The sequence below is a fragment of the Ixodes scapularis genome, unplaced genomic scaffold (assembly GCF_016920785.2).
Source record: "Ixodes scapularis isolate PalLabHiFi unplaced genomic scaffold, ASM1692078v2 PGA_scaffold3__209_contigs__length_174095766, whole genome shotgun sequence".
Classification (NCBI taxonomy): Eukaryota; Metazoa; Arthropoda; class Arachnida; order Ixodida; family Ixodidae; genus Ixodes; species Ixodes scapularis.
The window spans coordinates 155,485,391-155,508,371 of NW_024609868.1; the positions used below are offsets into that span (position 1 = coordinate 155,485,391).

The 22,981-nt window shown below is 51.7% G+C and overlaps 2 protein-coding genes and 1 pseudogene across 2 annotated transcripts; 1 reads left to right on the top strand and 2 right to left on the bottom strand.

Annotated features, from left to right (window-relative positions):
- Positions 1-288: 288 nt before the first annotated feature.
- Positions 289-885, top strand: LOC120840313. The gene has a single exon (XM_040210774.1). The coding sequence runs from the start codon at positions 289-291 to the stop codon at positions 883-885; it is 597 nt and encodes a 198-aa protein (XP_040066708.1).
- A 15,004-nt stretch (positions 886-15,889) lies between these two features.
- Positions 15,890-19,642, bottom strand: LOC121837340 (the record flags this gene model as incomplete). Its single annotated transcript, XM_042292936.1, has 2 exons — positions 19,632-19,642; positions 15,890-16,598 (listed from the first exon to the last, which is right to left on the bottom strand). Coding segments are annotated over exons 1-2 (720 nt in total), but the record flags the coding sequence as incomplete, so codon positions are not given.
- Positions 19,643-20,125: 483 nt separating this feature from the next.
- On the bottom strand, positions 20,126-21,853 carry LOC121837341 (annotated as a pseudogene).
- Positions 21,854-22,981: the final 1,128 nt, after the last annotated feature.

The following is a 22,981-nucleotide window of genomic DNA, read 5'->3' on the forward strand; positions in this document are numbered from 1 at the left end:
AAGCCTTAACTTTCTGGGTGCCCACGGCAGCCGGCTTGCACTCCCGGTTTCTCCTTGACCATTCGGTCTATTATGCTGATTTGTGAGCACCTGACATCTGAGTATGGTTTCAGATACCTTCTGACTCGCGATCTCATCTAAGATGCACTCGAAAACACATTCTTCGTAATAAGTTCAAAGTCAGGTGCGAACACCAATTCCTCTCGCCGGCAGTTTCAGGCAGTCTTTAGGCACCTCCTAGTTAGGAACTCGTTTAAACTGTCCGACTAGAGCAACTGCGAAGAGGGCATGGCAACTCTTTTAGCGGCTCTTCCAGTTGGTCTCTCAGCTCCCTCACCTTCACTTAGTCAAGGAAGCTCACTTCCACAATGTGCAGCTGACCTCACATCCTGTAGTTATCCCTCTTTATTATCACTTAACAACATGGTTTACTTTGCTGGATGGCTTGGAACAAGGTTTGTCAAGTTTCATGCATGTGAAAACGTGACTCAGCAATGGGATTTGCAAATCAAGAATGACACTTTTTCCGATGAGAGCCAAGTGTTGTTGTATTTGAGTGTGAAAGGAACGGTTGAAGGAGACTTTGGAAGCCTCTCAGTCCCTTCCCCTTCCTTTGTTTCTTTCGTTCAAGCTTGTGAGAAGGTTTTTGTGGCGTCAGTTGACAGTCTTGTTTTAAAAGAAGGCGTTGGGAAGGCATTGTGTATCACTCTTCATGAGAAGGTCGAAAAGCTGCTGACTCTCTGCAGTGAGGATGTCTATGATGATTTATTTGCTTTGTTTGCAAGCGTAAGGCTTTATCGGTTTGCTCGTAAAAAGAATACTGAGCTCCTTGATACAGCTGCGAGACGCAAAACCAAGCAACAAGTTCAGAGGCTGTGCAGATGAGACAACATGTGCGTTATGCCCACAGGAAGTCCCTTTAGTTTGTCTTACATGTTGCGTTCAGTGATCGCACTGGCATTCCGTATTGTGCGAGTACATACCTCTAAATTATCACACGCTTTGCTGAAACTGTCTACTGCGATGACCAAAGGAATCTAGCATATTTTCAATAAAGTGTAAAAGTTTGTTTCGCATGCTCAGACACTGCAATTAACGTATAGTGTCACAGGTGGTGACCAAAAAAAATAGGAAATAAACAGGAAGAAATAAACGTTTAATGCGGCGAACTTGTGCCAAAAAAAATAAAAGGGGGTACAACGATAATAACAGAGCGTCGCGGGCGTCGAAGTCGGCGGAGCGGCACAGTCGAACGCTGGGGCGAAACTGACTCGACAAGGTCGCGGTCGGCCTGTTATCTAGAGTGCGTCGCTATCTCGAAGATTCGGCGAAAGCGGTTCGAGCGTCGCGTGATCGGGGCGAGAATGAACACGCACTTTCTAGAAAACAAATGCAGGGATAAATGATAGAAGTTACGTGCGGTACATGAATAAACGGGAACTTTCTGGAGGACCGTGACCGAACGTTGCTTTCTCAGCCTTGCGCGCGGCATTACTCCCCCCTTTAAAAGTGCATCGCCCCGATGCAGGGTAAAACAAATCAAAATAAAAAAAAGAACGATAAACTAAAGAGTCTTTTGGAGCACAAAGGTCCACAGTCCTATCGGGCGTAGTACGGCTTCAGGCGCACGACGTGGACGACCTCAGGTCGTGGTGGGCGGCGTGACGATGTTCGTGTTCCGTCGGGCATCACCTCGTAGTTCAGCTCGCCGAGGCGACGAAGTACCTTGTATGGTCCAAAGTACCGTTTCAGCAGTTTCTCACTGAGGCCGCGGCGACGGATGGGCGTCCAAACCCACACCCTGTCTCCGGGCTGGAAGTGGACGTCCCTGCGACGAAGGTTGTAGCGGCCCGCGTCGACGCGTTGCTGGTCTTGAATCAGGAGTCGGGCGAGCTGGCGGACTTCTTCGGCCCGTTGAGCAACCACCTGGGCGTCGTCGCTCTCAATGTCAGCTGGCTCATGGGGTAGCATCGCGTCCAGCATGGTCGTTACTTTGCGCCCATGCACCAGTTGAAAGGGTGTCACTCTGGTGGTCTCTTGTACGGCCGTGTTGTAGGCAAATGTGACGTACGGCAACAACTCGTCCCATGTCTTGTGCTCCACGTCGACGTACATGGAGATCATGTCGGCGATGGTTTTGTTGAGTCTTTCCGTCAGCCCGTTGGTCTGCGGGTGGTACGCCGTGGTGCGACGATGGCTGGTGTGGCTGAGACGAAGGACTTCTTGCGTCAGCTGGGCCATGAATGATGATCCACGGTCTGAGATCAGGACTTCGGGAGCGCCGTGCCGGAGGACAATGGGCTCGATGAAAAAGTTGGCGACTTCAACCGCCGTTCCTGATGGAAGGGTTTTTGTCTCGGCGTACCGCGTGAGATAATCGGTTGCGACGATTATCCATCGGTTTCCTTGCGTCGACGGCGGGAAAGGTCCGAGTAAGTCCATACCGATTTGCTGGAAGGGGGCAGATGGCGGCGCAATAGGCTGAAGAAGTCCTGCCGGTCTCGTCGGTGGTTTCTTCCGTCGTTGACACTCGTGGCAAGATCGGGTGTAGTGGTGTACTTTCTTCGCAAGCTTGGGCCAGTAGTACTTTTCGCGTATCCTCGCAAGAGTCCTGCTGTAACCAAGGTGTCCCGCCGTCGGGTCATCGTGGCAGGCTTGAAAAATTTCTTCTCGAAGACTGCAAGGGATCACCAACAGCCACGCCGTGTTGTTGTCGTTGAAGTTCTCCTTGTACAGTACGCCTTGTCGGATGGAGAAGGTTGGCAGTGTTCGTACAAAACCGCGGGGAACGGCGCTTCCTTGTCCCTCTAGGTGCTCGATGAGTGCTCGCAGCTCAGGGTCGTCTCGTTGGAGTGCTGCCATGTCGCTGACATCCAGAGCGCCGAGGAAACACTCATCGTCGTCCTCTTTGGTGCAGGCAGGACCGGCCTCGACTGGGGCCCCTGACAGGCAGTCAGCGTCATTGTGCTTCTGGCCGGACTTGTACACCACGGTCATGTCGAACTCCTGCAGTCGTAGGCTCCACCGAGCGAGGCGACCGGAGGGGTCCTTCAGATTCGCTAGCCAGCAGAGTGAGTGGTGGTCTGTGACCACGCGAAAAGAACTTCCATACAAATATGGGCGAAACTTTGTTATTGCCCATACGACGGCGAGGCACTCCTTTTCGGTCGTTGAGTAGTTCCTCTCCGCGCTAGACAGCGTCCGACTTGCGTATGCGATAACTCGCTCGGCTCCGTCCTGCACTTTGTGGGAGCCGAGGATGAAAGACGAGGCAGAGAGCACTTGACAGGCGGCCGGCGGAGAAGACACGAGCTGGCGCGAGACAGTGCGGGCGGAGCGATGCTGGTAGCTGGACAAGAACGACGGAGCCGGGGCTGCCTGACCTGGCCCATCGAACCCTGGAGCGGTCCACCAGCAAGGTCTGGAGCAAGACCGGTGGAAACGGCAAGCCCGGGCCATATGACCTGGGCTATGACGATCCGGGGGTGGTTCAGCAGCGAGACCCGGGCATTGATAGCCCGGGACAGACAGCCTACGCAGCGCTGGCGTGGGAAAGGCGATCCGCAGGCCTGGACACGGACCCCCGACTGTGAGCTCTGATCGACGGGCGACAACAAGGGTCGGCGGGCCTGGACTACTGGCTCTCGACGACGGGCAACCGAGAGGTACAGTAAACCCATTCGCTGTCTTCTCGTTGCAGTGTGTAACTCCCTGGGTGACGGGCGGAGCGCATACCGATCGGGCGGCGATTATTAGTAGAGGGAGCTCCGTTAAAGAAACCCACATTAAAATGGCGCATCCAACGTGGGGCCCGTTCGGTATGCCTCTGCTTCTAGTCGTCCCCAGAGAGTCCCATGGATTCGTTAAGCGGGTTGTTCACTAACGCTAACGATGCCCGTTGAGACAAAGTATGTTGGAATTTTGGTGACTTGTCTCACAGCAGAGCTCAGCAGGTGTCTCCTCGAATCGAGTACTTGAAGGTCTCGAAGGACGAGGTGGCGGGCGCGCGTTCTCGGGTACCCCAGAATAGTGGTTGGCAGGAGGTGACCCAACCGGGGGGAACACGAGGAGCGCGGTTAAGATGTAAGAAAGTCGTCTTCGGAGGCAGAGGAGAGGCACGGCAGGTTTGCTGGAAGGCAGGATAGCGACTGGCAGGAGGGAACACAGCCAGGACTTATTCCATATTTAGGATTTAGGCTTGGAGTGATGCGGTAGGCAAGCAAGCGCTTGTCGAGGCCCGGGGTGCAGATGGGGTTTTGTCAGTGGGTGTCGGAAAGATTGCGGGAATTGCAGTCGACACCGGGAACTCTGGCGGTCGAGATTGTCAGCGGGTGTTGGGTAAACTGGCGTAAATTGCAGTTGACACCGGGAACGCTGGCAGGCGAGTTAAGAAGCAGTATGATTTGTAACCGCTGGGCCAAGACGGCTAGTGGTTTTGCGTCACTCCAACAACCGACGAAGGGCAGAGGGACGACTCTCCCTTGAGGGGGTCGTTCCGAGAAAGCTACGCAATGTTTTATAGGATACTTTTTCGGTTTCACTCTGGCCGGTCGTGGCAGTGACAGCAAGACTTTTGATAAGTTATGTCGCGTCACGACCTGGCCGGGGATGAGGCGGTAGACATTTAGGTGGCTTGTAGTTGTCCAGCTTGCCTTGAGGCGTGAACGGTTCAGGCGGGCAGTTCTAAGCCCGCTGTGACCTCTAAGCGGAACGGGGCAAGTCCGTCTGCGTCGGCCGGACCAGCTTAGAGCAAGCCCCCTGCTGCATCGCGGTGAGTGGGACAGCGAGCGACAGACAGGTCGGCATTGTCTGCCGGCTTCGCTAGCCACCACCAACTACGCCGCTTTCGTACGCTGCAACGTGGACACTCCGGCAACAGCAACAGCGGCCGCCCATGAAGCCCAGCGGCTCCCTGAGGCCCATGAAGTCCCCCGAAGTCCGGGCCTTGAGGGGGGGAGAGTGTGGGAGCCGAGGATGAAAGACGAGGCAGAGAGCACTTGACAGGCGGCCGGCGGAGAAGACACGAGCTGGCGCGAGACAGTGCGGGTGGAGCGATGCTGGTAGCTGGACAAGAACGACGGAGCCGGGGCTGCCTGACCCGGCCCATCGAACCCTGGAGCGGTCCACCAGCAAGGTCTGGAGCAAGACCGGTGGAAACGGCAAGCCCGGGCCATATGACCTGGGCTATGACGATCCCGGGGTGGTTCAGCAGCGAGACCCGGGCATTGATAGCCCGGGACAGACAGCCTACGCAGCGCTGGCGTGGGAAAGGCGATCCGCAGGCCTGGACACGGACCCCCGACTGTGAGCTCTGATCGACGGGCGACAACAAGGGTCGGCGGGCCTGGACTACTGGCTCTCGACGACGGGCAACCGAGAGGTACAGTAAACCCATTCGCTGTCTTCTCGTTGCAGTGTGTAACTCCCTGGGTGACGGGCGGAGCGCATACCGATCGGGCGGCGATTATTAGTAGAGGGAGCTCCGTTAAAGAAACCCACAACTTGGACTAGTACCGCACCCAGTCCGGTGTTACTGGCGTCGGTGTGGATCTCGGTTTCAGTAAACTGGTCGAAATGGCCAAGAATCGGGGGCGTCTGGAGTCTTCGTTTGAGCTCGTCGAATGACCTCTGGTGTTCTTCTGTCCACTCGAACTTTACGGCGTCCTTCGTGAGGTGTGTCAGCGGTGCGGATAGCTTGGCGAAGTCTCGAACAAAGCGCCTGTAGTAGGCACAGAGTCCAAGAAATCTTCTCACGGCCTTCTTGTCAGACGGCGGCGTAAATGCAGCTACGGCGCGGGTCTTCTCGGGGTCAGGTAGAACACCCTTGTTGTTCACGACGTGGCCAAGGAACTTTAGTTGCCCATAGGCGAACCGACACTTCGTTGGCTTGAGTGACAGGCCGGCGGTCTTGATGGCTTGAAGCACGGCTCGAAGTCGTCTGAGGTGTTCGTCGAAATCTCGTGAGAATACCACGACATCGTTCAGGTAGACGAGACAGCTCTGCCATTTCAGACCTGCGAGCACGGTGTCCATGACGCGCTGGAAGGTGGCTGGTGCTGTACAAAGTCCGAACGGCATCACTTTGAATTCGTATAGTCCGTCGGGAGTGACGAAGGCAGTTTTCTCCCGGTCACGTTCGTCGACTTCAATCTGCCAATAACCACTCTTCAGGTCCATCGACGAAAAATATCGGGAGTGGCGCAGTCGGTCTAACGTATCGTCGATGCGGGGGAGCGGATAGACGTCCTTCTTTGTCACGGCGTTCAGTCGACGATAGTCCACGCAGAACCGTAGGGTTCCGTCCTTCTTTTTTACAAGGACGACTGGGGACGCCCATGGGCTCCTTGAGGGTTGAATGATGTCGTCGTCGAGCATCTCCTGGACTTGGTCTTGAATCACTTTCCTTTCCTTTAAGGAGACTCGATACGGCGACTGGTGGACAGGAAGTGCGTCGTCGTCGGTAACAATGCGATGTTTCGCCGTTGGTGTTTGGCGAATCTTCGATGTCGTGGCAAAACAGTCACTGTATTCGGCAAGGAGATCAACCAGTTGCCGGCGCTTCGTAGCTGGGAGTTCGGGGTCGATGTCGAGCGGCGGCGGCGTCGTGCTCTTCTGCTGTGGCGACGAGGTTTCCTCGGAGATTGCGGTGACCACGGCTGGCGCCTGAAGCTCCTTGATGTGGCCCACGGTGGTACCCTTCGTTAGGTGCTGCGGCTCTTCTCGAAAGTTCGTCACAAGAACAGTTGTACGTCTTTCTTGGAGATCCGTCAAGCCTCTTGCGACACCAATTCCTTTTTCGAGGAGCAGTTGGACGCTGCCTTCCAGAAGAGCTTCACCGTGCATGGCTGCGTCTGTTATAACGGTGACGAAAACACTCGACCGCGGCGGTAGTTTCACATGGTCGGCGATAACTCGGATCGCGGTGGACGTCGTGCTGATCTCCTCCGGCGGCACGACGGGCTTTCGAAGCGTCAACTGGTTTGCAGCCAGGTCGATGACGGAGCCATACTCGCAGAGAAAGTCCATTCCGAGGATAACGTCCCTCGAACAGTCTTGCAGAACGACGAACTTCACAGGGCACGTTTCACCGTGGATCTCGACGCGAGCAGTGCATCTCCCGACCGGCGTGATGAGATGTCCTCCGGCGGTTCGTATTTGGGGTCCATCCCACGGCGTCATGACTTTTCGCAGGCGGCGAGAGAGCCTCCCACTCAAGACTGAGTAGTCTGCTCCGGTGTCCACGAGTGCCGATGAGTCGAGGCCGTCGATAACAACGTTTAAGTTGTTGGACACCGAAGCAGGAGCGTCGTTGTGATGCGTAGCGTCGGGAGAGTGGGAGCGCTCCGTCGTTCGTGGAGGCTCTTTACGTCGGTCGTCTTCGGCAACTCCACCTCCAGGGGTTGCCGCGCCTAGTTTCCCCGGTGTGGAGCGAGGGGCGACAGGCTTTCACGTCGGGGTCGGTGCATCGGCGAGGCTGGACGTCGTGGCGAGGGCGATCGGAACTCTCGGCGGGACGCAGGCTCGGGGGACTGGGGTCGTCGCGGGTACTCGTCGATCTCCCGAGGGCGTTCACCATACCGGGGGCGCGGGTCGCTTGGGTGGAATCCGCGCAGCCCGAGTCGACGGTATGGGCATCGGCGGTAGGTGTGGTCTGCCTCCCCGCAGTGGAAGCACAGAGGGCGTCGGTCGGGCGTTCGCCACACATCGGTCTTCCGGGGTGCACGGGGCTCCTGGCTGGCGTACTGGGGCTGGTCGTCGTGGCGTCGGTCGTGCTGCGGCGCAGGAGACTGGCGTCGGGGCGGCGCGACATAGGCGCGAGGAGGAGGCGGTGGCCGTCGGGCCACTGCGGCGTAAGTTAGCGCGGGTTCTTCGGAGACTGCTGCGCTGATGGGAGCCTCTGGTTGAATGGCTCTCTGCACCTCTTCCCGCACGACCTCAGCGATGGAGAGCGAAGCTGGTCGGTCCGCGGCGGGTAGTAGCTTTCGCAGCTCCTCCCGGACGACGTCGCGAATGATCTCGCGAATGCTTGGGATGCTGGACCCAAGGTCGCAAGCGGACGGCGGAACCGCGCTGACGCCGGGTAGCCTCTGGTAGTGGCTGGCTCGGGCTTGCAGGGCACGCTCGATGTTCGTTGCCTCGGCGACAAAGTCTTCGACAGTTGTCGGAGGGCTACGGACAAGGCCACCAAAGATGTTTTCTCTCACGCCCCGCATGAGGATTCGTAGCTTCTTCTCCTCTGTAGCCCGAGGGTCGGCGCGGGAGCTCAGGCGCAGGACGTCTTCCGCGAAACTGGTGACGCTCTCATTGGGGCCCTGGGTCCTGGATTGCAGCAAATCTTCGGCCCTCTCTCTTCGGTGTTGATTGGCGAACGTGCGCGTCAGCTCGTTCTTGCAAAGCTCCCACGAAGTCAAGGAAGCTTCGTGGTTTTCGAACCAGCGCCTTGCAGTTCCTTCAAGCGAGAAATAAAGGTTCTGCAGGCGCTGTTCGTCACTCCACCCGTTGTGGCGAGCCACGCGCTCGTACTGGTCGATCCAGTCTTCGACGTCCTCGTAGGTCTCGCCGAGGAAGGGAGTAGGCGTCCGCGGAGCGACGGGCAGGACGACGACGGGCGGGGTGGTCATCGTAGGGATGTTCTTCTTCGGGTTCTGCAGCAAGGGTCCGGATCCCGGGAGTTGGACTTTGGTACGGCGGCTCGCTCGGCCGTCGGCGTCCTCTGCGAAGGGTAGCCTTCCGGGGCTGAGCACCTCACTTGGCCGGGATGTCTTCGGAGGGGTACGCTTTATGGGCATAGAATGCGATACCCAGCACCTCCACCAAAATGTCACGGGTGGTGACAAAAAAAAATAGGAAATAAACAGGAAGAAATAAACGTTTAATGCGGCGAACTTGTGCCAAAAAAAATAAAAGGGGGTACAACGATAATAACAGAGCGTCGCGGGCGTCGAAGTCGGCGGAGCAGCACAGTCGAACGCTGGGGCGAAACTGACTCGACAAGGTCGCGGTCGGCCTGTTATCTAGAGTGCGTCGCTATCTCGAAGATTTGGCGAAAGCGGTTCGAGCGTCGCGTGATCGGGGCGAGAATGAACACGCACTTTCTAGAAAACAAATGCAGGGATAAATGATAGAAGTTACGTGCGGTACATGAATAAACGGGAACTTTCTGGAGGACCGTGACCGAGCGTTGCTTTCTCAGCCTTGCGCGCGGCAATAGGTTCAGCTAGATGAACTTGAGTTTTCAATGAATCAATATCAAACTTTCAGTGTCACAGCATGCAAAACTGATTTTTTCATTCCATTTAAAATATGTTAGATTCATTCGACCCTCGCTGTATAGTGCTAGATGACGTTGCTTACTTGAATGATGGGACAGGGTGTCTACCAAGTCACTTAGTCCGAATTCCGCAATTTTGCCAAGGTTTTTCTGGCTCTTTCGATAAAATGCTGACCGTCACTTTGGTTCAGGGAGTGCTTAGTGGCCTGCGCTGCCTGGTGACTTGTCGGGCAACGTTATTCAGTGCAGCGGCACCAACGTGCAATCCTTGTGCAATCATCGGGCTTCGTTGCACGCTGTCGTTCCATTTCTACTGACAAAGAAATTTTTTGCTGTTTCCTTTCTATTACCCTGTTCTTTTAATATAATCCGCATTACTTGAAAACTTTAAGTTTTCCAGGCTGGTAGACACCCTACACACCCTGTGCATGATTGAAGAGTGTGTGAGAACAAGCGTTGACCTCGATGTTTTCTTGTGCAGTGTGACGACTTGAAACATAAACCTGGATTAATGTTTTGTTGTGTGAGGTATACAAAAGTATATCAAACTGCAATGAAAGGTAAATCGGTGAGTCAGTATGGTGCTAACAATTCGCCACAGAGCGAATTAATAACCTTTTTCTCATTTCATTTCCATTTATTTCATTTATTAATCCTTAAGGGTCCTCTGTCGAGGACATTACATAAGGAGGGGGCAACACAAGAAATTATACAAGAAATTAAAAAAAAAAAACATAAAAATTACATAACAACGCACACTCATGCAACGTAGCTAAAATTGCATAACAACGCACTGTCATGCAACGTAGCTAAAAAACTTAACTTGGTGTGGAAAAATACGACATGATGGAGCTTTTGAAAACCACAGGGTCAGTTATTGTAATGAGCGATTCTGGAAGACTGTTCCAGTCCACAATTGTTAGTGGGAGAAATGATTTGTTAAAGGCATTACTGGAACCCGATATACGTTGAAAATTGTAAGAGTTATTGAGCCGACGAGATGACCGTGCGGGAGTGCGCAGGAATGAGCTTCGAACAGTGGGATGGTAGTGGTAAAGTTTATGGAGTAAGCAAAGACGTGCAACCTTGCGGCGTACCTCCAGAGTTAGTAAATTTAGGCTCGTTTTCATGGCAGAGACACTGTTTTTATAGTCATAGTTTGATAAAATGTAGCGGGTTGCTCGGTTTTGAATTGCTTCCAGTCGGGTGATTAAGTAATTTTGGTGCGGATTCCATATTGTAGATGCATATTCCAATTTTGGTCGAATGAAGGTTTCGTATGCAAGTTTCCTAAGCTTTGGAGAGCAGCATTCAAGCAACGCCGGATGTAACCAAGGGTCCTTGCTGTCCGAAGAAATTGTGTTAATGTGATTAATCCCTGTCATATCGGAAGTTAGTACGACACCGAGATATTTATACCTATCGACTTCTTCAATGATCTCGTCGCCCAGCACATACTGGAAGGAGGAAGGAACTCTTTTACGAGAAAAGTGGATTAATTTGCATTTAGATTTATTTAGTGGCATCAACCAGGTGTTACACCACTGAGATATATTATCTAGGTCCTTTTGGATGAGTTTGCGGTCATTAGGTGAAGTGATCTCGCGATATAGAACACAGTCGTCTGCAAAAATACGTATGTGAGAAGAAATAGAATTTGGAAGGTCATTAATAAATATTAGAAAAAGAAGAGGCCCAAGGACTGTGCCCTGGGGCACGCCAGATGTGACATTAATTAAATCAGATTCGTACCCATTTAAGACTGTGTACTGCATTCGCGAGTCAAGAAAATTACGTATCCACATTAAGACGTCCCTACTGAAAAAAACCATTTGGAATTCAAACGGGTGGCAAACTGGTCGCCCGTTTGAATCAAACCTGTCGATCCGTTTGGATCAAACGTGATTATGGGATACGGGTACCCGTTTGGAAACGGTACCCGTTCGATACAAGTGCCCTTTTGATACGGGTGCCGTATGGTACGAGTACCCGTTCGACATGGCACGTGACCACACGTTTGAACGTGCCCTTCGAAATGGCAAATTATGCGCTAGCCCTAAATGGGTATCGTCTGGGCGGTTGGTTATCCTAAACATATTTAAGACATCCCGAAACTCATAAACGTATTTATAACATGGAGAAAACACGTAGAACAAATGCACTCGCGTAGGTGCTTGTAAGTGGACAGGAAAACCGACACAAAAGATTGTTTTCAATTCTCCTCGAAGTTTATTACCTCTTCTGTAGACAAGTACAAACGTGCAAGCGATCTGTGAACACTATACACTCCGTGCGGGAACTATAGGGGGCGCTTTGAAAAACGCGCGCAGCGCCGCTAGCGGAGGAGCTGGCGTTCGACTGTGAGGCGCGTTCAGCAGCCTGCGGCGCCTTTTCGCGTGCCAAGCTGTGGCGGCGGAAGCGCGCACGGACGAAACTTTTAATTTTTGAGCCGATAAGTTGAGGGTGACGGTTGCATGAGTGCTGGGGCAGAAGGGCATTTAGCTGTTCTCCACTTCTTATATATTGAGTTCGAGTCGTAATTAGGGGTAATTTCTCTAGTTGCGGCCGAAAAAGGAGTTGGAGTAATTTTCCGAAAAACAAAGACGGCCGCCACCTTAATTGCTCTGAGTGGGAAATTTATTTCGCTCGTCGCTGTAAACCTAGGACTGCTGCAAAGATGATATTTGGAGGCGAGTGAGATGTTCACTAAGTTTGTGCACGAAGAGTGCCAAGTTTCTTTAAGACAGCAGTTGTGAAAGTTATGTTTCTAACGAATAAAGAAATAAAGCTGTACGGGATATCCAATATTGGACCCAAAATGTTGTGTTATAGCGGGCTGTGCAAAGTGCAGATTTGGGCACACAGGTGCTGGGACTTGACAGTAACATGACACAGCACTTATTATACAAAAAAAAAGGTGGCATAGGGAAACCAGGTGAAAATTTGGTTTGAGCGGCGTAACTCAAAGGGAACCGGTTTTGATCATGAAAAGGCTGTCAAGAGAATACCACTGGTCGGGGAGGTGGAGACGTTAGAGGTAGAAAGGGACTAGTGGGCTGTACTTCCAATTGAAACAACTTTACGAAAGGTGATTCCAAAGCCGAGAAAACAAAGTTGTCGGCCAACACACGGTTTGGCCGCCAAGGGCTTTTGCGGTCAGCTGTTGTGTAATAACCTCTTGTGCGAGGTGCTGATTTTCGGCGCACAGGTACTTTGACATGACCGTCACTTGGCACAACACATATTATAGCAAAAATAGTTTTCATAGCGAAACCAGGTGGAAATTTAGTTTGGGCGGCGTAACTAAATGGGAACTGGTTTTGAACGTCAAAGGCTGTCAGATAATACCACTCATCGTGGGAGGTGCACACTTTACAGGGAAGGGACCAGTGGACGGTACTTCCAGTTCGAACCACTTTGCGATAGGTGGCTCTAAAGCCGAGAAAAAAAATGTTGTCTACAGAACTCGGGGTATCAGCGTTCCCACATCCAAAAGGAGGCTGGTCAAGAAAGAACGCACACCACATAAACTTTCATACTTAAACGTCGATTCTCCAGTGATTCCGAGTTTCATTGTTGTATTTTTTTAGATTTATATTTGTCACTTTTTTTACCTTTCGAATCTTTCTTCATAAAGTACAGATTTCGTGCCATACTTGTCCGGAAATATCATCGACACGTACGATGGGGACGGAACTTCTTTGGAGGGCATTCCTCCAACAAAATTGGCAGTGCATACCTGCGAGTGTGGGTTCGTCCCATCGGCGCTGACACATGTAGGCGTTACTGGTACGAAAACAAACGCAGAGCGCAAAGCGGCAGTGTAGAATATGTCAGCCGTGCCGACACAGTGGCAGACATGATCGGGACACCAAATTTCTCGCTTCGTACGGCACGGTTCCATCGTTGTCGCTGTCCCACAAAACATCGGCGAGGTGAAAAACTGTGAAACTTTGTCTCCACGAGATACGACGCATAACTATTGAAGCACTTAATGACGCAGCACAGCTTCATGCTGTGAACCCAGCGCTACCGCACCACTCCGACTTCAATGCGTACCAACGTACGCGGCGTGGTTTCGGTTTCGTTTTCTCTGGGGTTCTCGCTGCCTACCTTCGGTACCGGCCGCGCGGCGGCGCGCCAGTCGCGTCGCACGGAGTGTATACAGGTAGACTTTCGGGGAAATTATTCTCCTGGCTGCCGCGCGAATAGGCGCTGCATAATTCTTTAGATAATTTAGAAGAGTACGCATAGAAGAACGGTCAATCGTTGCCAACACGTAGGTTGCAGTGCACTTACCATAACAATAGCAGACTTGAAAGAGGTAATCCGTGATATTTGTCGACACGGTCAAAGCAGGACAACCACACAAACACAAACGAGAGGGAACGGCTTCTTGGAAGTTTCAACACGATGCGGCGCACAAGCTGTCATTTACCGAACCCAACCAAACCGCGAGAATTTGCGACTTTGAAGAATCGCTCGTTGCCGACATACACGTGGGTCTTTTCGAACACTGATAGCTTTGGTGCACATCCAATACGTTGTCGAGAGACATCCCAATAAGACCGCAGGGTTAGGCGACAGATTGAAGCAGGTAGGACGAGCGAACTTCGAGCAGCAACTGACAACAAGCAGACAAAGAAAAAAGCGGCTGCAAGGCGCGCCCTTCCGGATCTCGATGCTTATCAGCGTGTAGCTCGCGCGCTGCTGTGGGTCACGTGACAGGGGTGACAAGAGAGGAGGGAGGGGGCGAGGTCAAGGCGCTGGGACAGCCCCTCTCCCTCTCCCCAGGCATTCCAGGGAGGTGCGTTTTTGTAGTCCCGAAGAACAAACGCGCGCGCGCGCGCGCGCTCGAACTTTGGAAATGGCGGCGGGGCTGCCAGAAGCTCGACTTGCGCCCGAGCGAAGAAAGAACTCAGCGCAAGCTCGTAGTTTGAGTGCTGCAACGGCGGGCGTGCTCTCGCAATGCTCGATGTTCTTGCAGCCGCGTGTACGCGTGCTACCTTCGCTGCGTCTTGAATTAAAGTGAAACGGAGTCTAGACGCACATTCTTTCACGCGGTCACGTCTTCTGCGAGAGAGATTCGAGCTGAATAAGTAAATTGAGGCAACAAAGATGGACAAAGTATTAAAGGTCTGTCAAAAATTTCGGCTCACCAACGTCGCGCGTTTACGTAAAACAAAAAAAGAAAAGGTGTTAGTTTTAGTTGTAGTATAATCGAAAATCAGCGCAATTGAAATATAAATATAATTACTTGCATTACGCGGACGATCTGAAATCGATGAACCGGCGCTCCCAGCCTTCCGGAAAACATTGGCTGCCACGGCTGAAACGCTAGGCGTGCCCACGCCGCCGATCTGTACGTTCAATATCAAACGGGCTCCGGAGAGCCGTTTGATTAAACCGGTGCAGTTTGCAACATGGTCGCCGGTTTGAGCAAACGTGCGACAACTTTGCCCAAACGAGTCGCCCATTTGCCCAGACGAGCGACCCGTTTGCCAAATAGGTGACCGTTATGGCTCATACGGGGGACCCCTTTGAGCCATACGGGCGACCCCTTTGACAAACTAGTGACCAGTATGGTTAAACGGTTACCGGTATGGACCCGTTTATTTTCATATGGGCGCCAAATGGTTTTTTTCAGTAGGGGTGGGGGTCTAAATGAAGGCGAGAAAGTTTAGAGATTAAACGAATATGTGGGACACGATCAAATGCCTTGGAGAAGTCTAAAAATATTGCGTCTGTTTTGTTGCGAGATTGAAGGCTGCAATGAAGGTCATGTGTAAATTCAAAGAGTTGCGTCTCACAAGAGTAACCTTTGCGAAAGCCATGTTGGTGATGGTAGAAGAAGTCATTGTAATCTAAATGCGACATTATATGCGAATAAATGATATGTTCAAGAAGTTTAGATGGAACGGAAGTTAGTGAAATGGGACGATAGTTAGAAGGCAAGGAACGATCATCACTTTTGTGGACTGGAACAATCCTACCTACTTTCCAATCGGATGGGAGGCAACCTGTGGATAGTGACTGATTAAATATCAGTTGCAATATATCACTAGATACAATCTTAGTATTTTTCAGAATCTTCGATGATATGTTATCTGACCCTGAGGATGATGAAAGCTTGAGCCCATCGATAAGAGGGGCAATACCGGCCGATGAAACGTTGATAGGGGCCATGGGCTCGTAGTGAACAGCGGGTAGCTCAGGCACATTTAAAGGACACTCGTCCGTGAAGATGGATGCGAAAAAGGTATTCATTACCTCTGAGCACATTTTTTCCTCAACTGGGTTGCCACCCTCATCGACAAGTTGAATGATATCATTGTTGTTTTTTGACGTGATTATATTCCAAAACTTTTTGGGGTTGTCCTGAAGGATAGTTGGAAGGTCCTGATTGAAATATTTTCTCTTTGAAGCTTTTATTAGATGAATATAATCCTTAAGGCAATTATAATACTTCTCCCAAATATTTGAACAGCTGGTCAGTCTTGCTTTGCGAAAGAGGCGTTTTTTCTTATTGCCAAGTGATTTAAGTCTTTTGTTATACCAGGGCTGGCAACCATCACTTCGGATCCGCAGAGTAGGTACAAATGCCTGAATAAGGTCATTCAATTCATTTTTATATAAAATCCAGTTGTCATTCACACTCCTTAGATTAAAATGGATTTGGTACGACTGCAAGAAAGTGGTCAAATTTCTGTTCATTGACACGAAATCTGCTATACCGTAGTCATGTATCACCTTTTTGACAGGCATCTTCACCAAAATGGGAAGGGACAGCGAGATGTGCAAAAGTTTATGGTCACTGAATCCATTGCTGTAGGTAACGAATCGAACAAGATCAGGGGAGGACGTGAGTACAAGGTCAAGGATGTTATCCCCACGGGTTGGGCTCAAAACGACCTGGGTTAGATTAAAAAGCAAACATAGTTCCAGAAACTCGCGAGAATCACGTGATGCGTCGGCTGTTAGACTTGACCAGCTTATGTTGGGAAAGTTTAAATCTCCGAATAACAGAAGGTTCGCTTTTGGAAAACGTTCAGTTATCTCCAATAGGTCTTTATGCAATTCACTTGTGAATGCAGAGTCACTTTTCGGGGGTCTGTAGCAGACAACAAGTACAGTTTTAATTATAGCCGAACAAAGACAGACACAAGTAATTTCCAAACTGCATTGTAACTGAATGCAGAACGAAGCGATATGCCTTTTGACTCCGATAAGAACACCACCACCGCGTTGGTGTGGCCTGTCCTTTCGGTAGATACAGAGATTAAGGTGATCGGGAAATAGCTCGTCATCGCGAACTATCTTTCTAATGCTTTTTTTTTAAAGCTAATGCTTTTTTTTAAATTTTAAAAGAAAAATCTATTTTCTAATGCTTTTTATCCTGTCAATTTGTGGCAGTTGGCTGCGTACTAACGCTCAGGTAGAAGGCAAGCTGTGGATCACATTACGTTTGTGGCGAGCGCATGTACTATAACGAAAGGTCTGAATTTTCAATCTGTTGAAGCATTAATTCATGTGGACACTCAAAAGCAAAATACATGCATAGCCCCGCACTTCCACGTGTGATTGATATAGTTAAATCCAGTAACGAGCTCTCAATGTGTACAGTGCAAGATAAATGCGTAAACGTGCCTCCTGTTGAGAGTATTAAGTGCGTGCATAGAGTTGCCCGGACCTCATTTCACTTCGTTCTTAACGCCATATCTGCCTTGAAGTGTTCAGTGGTGGTGTTGTAAGTTTGTATATAAAAAAACTGTGTAAGACAAGCTTGTGCCTTTTTGTCTTTCTCGGCGAACAAGCCATTGTTACAAGAATAAGTATGCCTTCATAGGCGTGCTTTAACAAACTGCTTAGTTGGAGAAGATAGTAGTAACTTATTGGTGGTTCCCAGAACTGATAAAAAATTTTTTTTTGGAAGAGGGATTACATGGGAGTGATTGTTACAAACAAGGCTACTACGCGTGAAGCAAGGTATGAAGGACGGTAGCAGGCATGTAGAACATCTGAAAAAAATAAAATCATTTAAATTTCGCGCCACCGGCAAAAAACATTTAAATTTCGCGCCAAAAAACAATCGTGACATCAGAATCTTGCGGAAATTGCGTCATATCGTGTTTCTTTGTTGTTTTTCTTAATAAAGCGTCACTTTCTGTACGTCACCGGCGATCATGACTAATGACAATGCCGCGCAACTCACAGATGGCGCTGCGTCCCATGAGCCGCCATTTTTGCGCCTATAGGCTTCTATCGAAGCTTCGCTACCATCCATACATATACCTTGGATGTACCACGAGCTTTCCGATGCGCTGAAGCGTCACGCCGCGCCAAAGCGATTAGTCACTAAAGAAAGTTCTACTGGCGGAAGCAAGATAATTTACAAGAGCATCGCGGACTTTGCCGTTGCCATCAAGAAGCTGGCGCAGACGTGCGGTTTTAAAGGGGGGAAAGGGGGGGGGGGGGCAGGGGTACAACGATTTGCGGACTTTGGCTATTTAATAGCCGAAATTGTTCCCGGCAACATACAAAACGAAGGACCGAAAACTATTATTTCCTGCTTGCCCTAGTTTTTGTTTGAAAAATGAACGACGTTTACAATTCTTTGTAATGCCGAATTAGAGGACAGCCCTTGAGAAGGAGGAGGGAAGGGTACGGAAGTGAATATACTGTAAAAATGTGGGACGGTTCCCCGGTAAATTCCCCCGCTAAATTTAGCGGAACAATTTCCCAGCTAAATTTGGCGAAACGTTTCCCCGCTAAATTTTGCAGAAAACATTGGCGGTGTAATTTTCCCGCTAAATTTGGCGGACGAAATTCCCCGCCGATTTTGACGGAAAATGTTTCCGCTAAATTTAGTGGGGCGATTTCTCACTAAATATAGCGGAAAAAGTTCCCGCCCAATTTAGGCGCCGTGTGACGTCACGTGTGACGTCATTGTGGGAAACGTCCCATAATGCAACGCGCGGTTACGCCGACGGCGGCGGCGACGGCGACGCCACTCAAGCCGGAAACGGACGCCTTGGAGCTGCGCTCTAAAAAGGAGAGAGATTGAAATCTCTTGCACCCCTCAACTCAACGTTGAAGCGGTACCAGCTTCGCCTGTGACGTCATTACGAGTGGCGTTGGTTTCCGGTTGGGTTCTTCTGGCTTTCGTTTCCCAGCGCTCGCCGCTCTCTCGTCAATTCTCGACCAACATGGCGGCATGGGCAGCCAGTCTGAGCGACGTCGAGCGCAAGAAGCTTGCGTATAGCAAGTCAGTTGGGCTTGTGGCGTACGCGACCGCGCCTCCAAATCGCCATAGAAAAGAGAAGTTCTCCCCCGAGGACTCGGCAGCTCCGCCTGACCCAAGTCCCGACCCAGACAGGTGACGGCTGTCGTCGACAGCATGGTAATAAGTGCGCCTAACGTTTCTTAACTTCTCTATTGTGTTCTAAACAGCTGCTCCTGTAAGCGGTGCCGCGTCATGCCGACGTCGAGGGAGTGCCTCTGATGCCGCGATTGTCCGCCAGAGGTCGCGACTCAGCAGAAGAGATGTGTTACAGAGCACATGTACTTTGGCCTAATCTGCCTCCAGCCTGCTGTGCCGAGGGTAGCTTACTGGGCTCTGGACGAGGCAGGCCTGCAACCGGCGCCAGGCAAACAGACGTGCGTATTTTGTCTGGAATTGCTTTGAAGACAGTCGCTGCTGGGCGCCATGCTAGCTGCTCTCTACACCACTGGCATGCACAGGCCATCGTAGATTTGGAGACCACTTCATGCAGCTGAAGAACTGAAATCTTCCGGACACAAATCCAAAGCTAAACAATTGAAGGGTCGGTGTCTGCAGTAATTATGTTGCGAACAGTACTGACATAACGAACATCTGCAAATAAGCATGCAATCTGTAGTTTTTGCTTACACTCGAGCTTCAGCTGACGCCCGCCATCTTCCCCTTTTGGGGTTCCTCATAGCCGGTGTGGTGACCAGTGGAAGATCGAATTGTTGCAGCAACGCATTCACAAAGACCACTAGTATGTTCTTTCAAATTTAATTCTTGAACTCAAGCAACGTATGCAGCCATGGAATCCCCAATCCAGCTTCCTTTTTCATTTAGGATGTAGTGAAGGTTGGTTCTTTCCTCATGATTGCGTCAGGGACCCGATGACTGAGAACGTCGCTGGTCTGCGGATGTTGGTGGCCTTAAAAATGACTGACAGGACTCCATCAAGGAGAAACAATACAAATAAACGTCTATTTACAGTACAGATCAAATCGTTGCCCGACCGACGTTCTTCACGATCCTCGGGCGCCTTCTTTTTTTCTTTTTTCTTCCTCCATGTCTCGCACAAGCCACAGAGCCGTCACTCACTTTAAAGTCATCACTGAACAAAAAGAAAGACGAAACCTTCCTGCGTATGCAGGAAAATCCAAAGGCGCAACCCTGCCTACGCAGGGTCGCGCCTTTGGATTTTCGGTTGCCGTTTACGTTGACCCTCACACCTTTCCAACAAAGCATAATTTTGAGGCCTTAATGTCACAAACTTGTCACACACACAAAAAAAAAGCAATAGCAAAAAAAGTTTGCCCGTCATGCACTGGTCTATTGGGCTCTGGTAAGGTGATTTTGAACGTGCCCGCCAAGGCTCTAAACACCCCGTTGCTGCCAAAAGTGCCTTAAGACTTGCATCGTATGGACTGAAACGTGCATCTAAAAAAATCATCAAAGCCGTATGCGGAACATATGCTCTCTCTAGGCCAGTCTACTTTCCCAAAACACGCAACAGCCCGTTCAATCATACAAAAAAGAAAAAAAAAAAACTCTGCAACTACAACGCATGTGAAAAAAACACAAAAAACTTCGGTTCACGTATGCGACGAAGTAATAACTATTGCTTGACAAATCAGTCGCTCCTTTTCTATGCGGTCCGTGCGGACCATTTGGACCTCGCGCTCCACAACCTGGTCCATCTCGAAGGCGCTCAGCTGCGGCACCCGGACCTCCACCGGGAGCTCCGTGGCCTTGTCCTGCTTCTCTTTTGTGCTGGGCCGCTCCCTCTTCTTGACAGGCTCACCCTCGGCCACTTTGTCGGGGTCTCATCCCTTCGTCGGGGGTGCCTTTTCGCCACTCGCCGTCCTCGCCGCCACTAGGTCGCCATCGTTTGCACACCCAGCACTTGCCTGTCGACCGTCGGGCTTGCGGTCCACGTCTGAGGCGGACACCACCGAGAAGACGCCGCGCAGATTGAGACGCACTTTAGCCTTCATCTTGGACGCCTCGCCCTCGGCCGCGGAGACAACCTTGTTCACCGTAAAGCTGCCCAGCTGCAGGTCCGGGTGGGGCACCGCCGCCTCCTGCAGGTGCCTGGCCTCGAGGTTGAAGGGCTTGCTTTGGTTGAAGGTGAGCACCTTGCTGAAGGGCAGCCGGTGCCAGCGGGAAAACACCTCTGCTCGGCTGTCCTTTCCCTTGCCCGGGTTGTGGCACAGCTCGATGGGGTAGGGCTGGGCGTCCACCATCGCAGTCTCGCATCTTGAAGGTGGGTGGCAGCATGGCACACTGCAGGGCGTAGCCCCGGGCCATCGCCTCGTGCTGGCTCAGTGTCGTCGAGGGCTCCTGCTGGAACACCTTGCGGACAAGCTGGTTGACCGCCGGCACCCGGGTGCCGCCCCCGACCAGCTCCACCGACTTCACGTCCGTCGGCCGCAGCCCGGCCACCGTCAGCGCCCCCGCCATGGTGCGCTATGCACGTGCTAGCCGCTCAGGGGACATGGCCTTGAAGGCCTCCCGCTTCATCTGGCCCGAAACGTCCCGGTCGTTCTTGAAGCACTCGATTATGAGGGACAAGTCGTGCGGGTCGGCACTTATCTGCTTCTTGAGTCTCGCACTCGGTGATGAGGCGCGTGAGGGCGCGCCAGTTGGTGGCCATGTCCAGCATGTAGCGCTCCTTGAACACCGGGACGAAGTAGCGCACCACCACCATGTCGACGTCGCGGCCCCCTACTCCATCGAAGGTGGTGGCCAGCATCTTCAGCCGGATTTCGTGGAAGGCCGTCAGCACCACCTGGAGCGCCTACTGGTCCCTGTCCACGAAGGCCACCACGCGCGGTTAGTCCTTTTGCAGGTTGTTCTTGCAGAAGCTCAAGCTGGACGCCACGGCCGTCGTCTGTGACCTCACCACCTTCTTCAGTAAGCGCGTCTTCAGCTTCACGAACCATCGGTTCCAAATCAGCCCTCCCGCTAGCCAATTTTAGGCTGTCGTAGTCATCGGGCGTCAACAGCATGTCTATGCCGTTAACCAGTTGTTCAGTGACGGCGCACAAGAGCGGCACCTCTTGAAGGACGCACTACAACGTAGCTTGTGGGAAGAGTCATCGTTATATGGCGTAGAACGGCGCTCACGCTGTCCCCAAGCGCCCAGTCAGTGTCACCCACCCGGACGACCCCTTCACTTCAGGCGCCACCCCATCACGCACTACGCTAATCTTCGGTCCAGATTCAATAACCGCCTGCACCATCGTCGGGGCGCATTTCACCTCCACTCTCAGCCACTCAGCGCGCGTACTGTTCTGACTGACATTTATGCCCTGGGACATACCCTACTGAGGTGGTGTCAAATTTGTTGAGATTTTACCCACCACGGAGTCATTTCTTTGTCCTCCATCTTCCTTCTTCCGTGGACAGTCACGAGAAAAGTGTCCCATTCCCTTGCAGCTGAAACACTTCACCCGGGAACCGTCAGGTTTGGTTTAGTGCCCTGCCTTGGGTTCTCGTGTTTCTCCTCGAGAGAAGTGGCCTTTGTTGCGTTGTATACGCGGCTCTTAGACCTTGACGGGTGATCTCGCTTTTTGCATCGTTCGCCCTCGTCGAAACGGTAAGCGAGCGCAGTCACCTCTGCTGGTTTAAGCCATTTTCCAGTGTCATTTAGTGTTACATGGGTCTGCAAGTCGACGGGCAAGGAATCTCTAATGCGGTCAAATACCATTAATGCTTGCAAGTCCTCAAGAGGGTAGATCGAGCGACTTCGAGCATAATACTGAAAACAGCTCTCGACCCGTGTCGCAAACTGAGTCCAGGATTTGTTCTCCATTCTAGTGGCTTTGAGAAAAAGCCCCCTGTACTCAGCCGGCGACAGTTTGAGTTTCAAGAGAACTCGCTCCTTAACCGCACCGTTATCACTCGCTTCGCCGACAGGCAGCCTATTCACCAGCGGCCGCATGCATTCCGTAAAATAAGGTCGCACGAGCGAGCCCCTCTGGCGCTCAGGCACCCCATATGTCGCAAAGGCATTTTCGACACAGTCAAAACAGCTTGGTACAGGCAGAAAAAAGCCGACGCGGCAACGTTTACACGAATGCGCCCCAAGCCCTACGCGAAGGTAGCGCCACGCCGTGTCAAAGATCAAAGTTAAAGCTGCGTTTCCGGCACCAGCCGCACCACGTGACCGCGTTTCCGGTGCATCGCACATGAAGCCCTTTAGACGCTTTCGGCGAGTTTAAACTAAAGATCGCGCCTGCTGTACAAGGAGTTACGAGATGGAAGAAACATCAAAACCCCAGCGTTTTGGGCTCCGGTTCGGGCCGCTGGGCCACTCTGGATCAGAGGCGACGTGCGTGCGCACGGCCTGGCGAGCAAGATCGTTTCCAACCGCTCTGAGGACGCCACCGGGCTTCGCCTTGCCATACCTTGCCAACTGCGACCGGACCCTGAGACCGAAAAGATCC

Excerpts from the sequence above, each read along its gene's own strand:
- LOC120840313 (XM_040210774.1), top strand. The coding sequence starts at position 289 with ATGGCAACTCTTTTAGCGGCTCTTCCAGTTGGTCTCTCAGCTCCCTCA.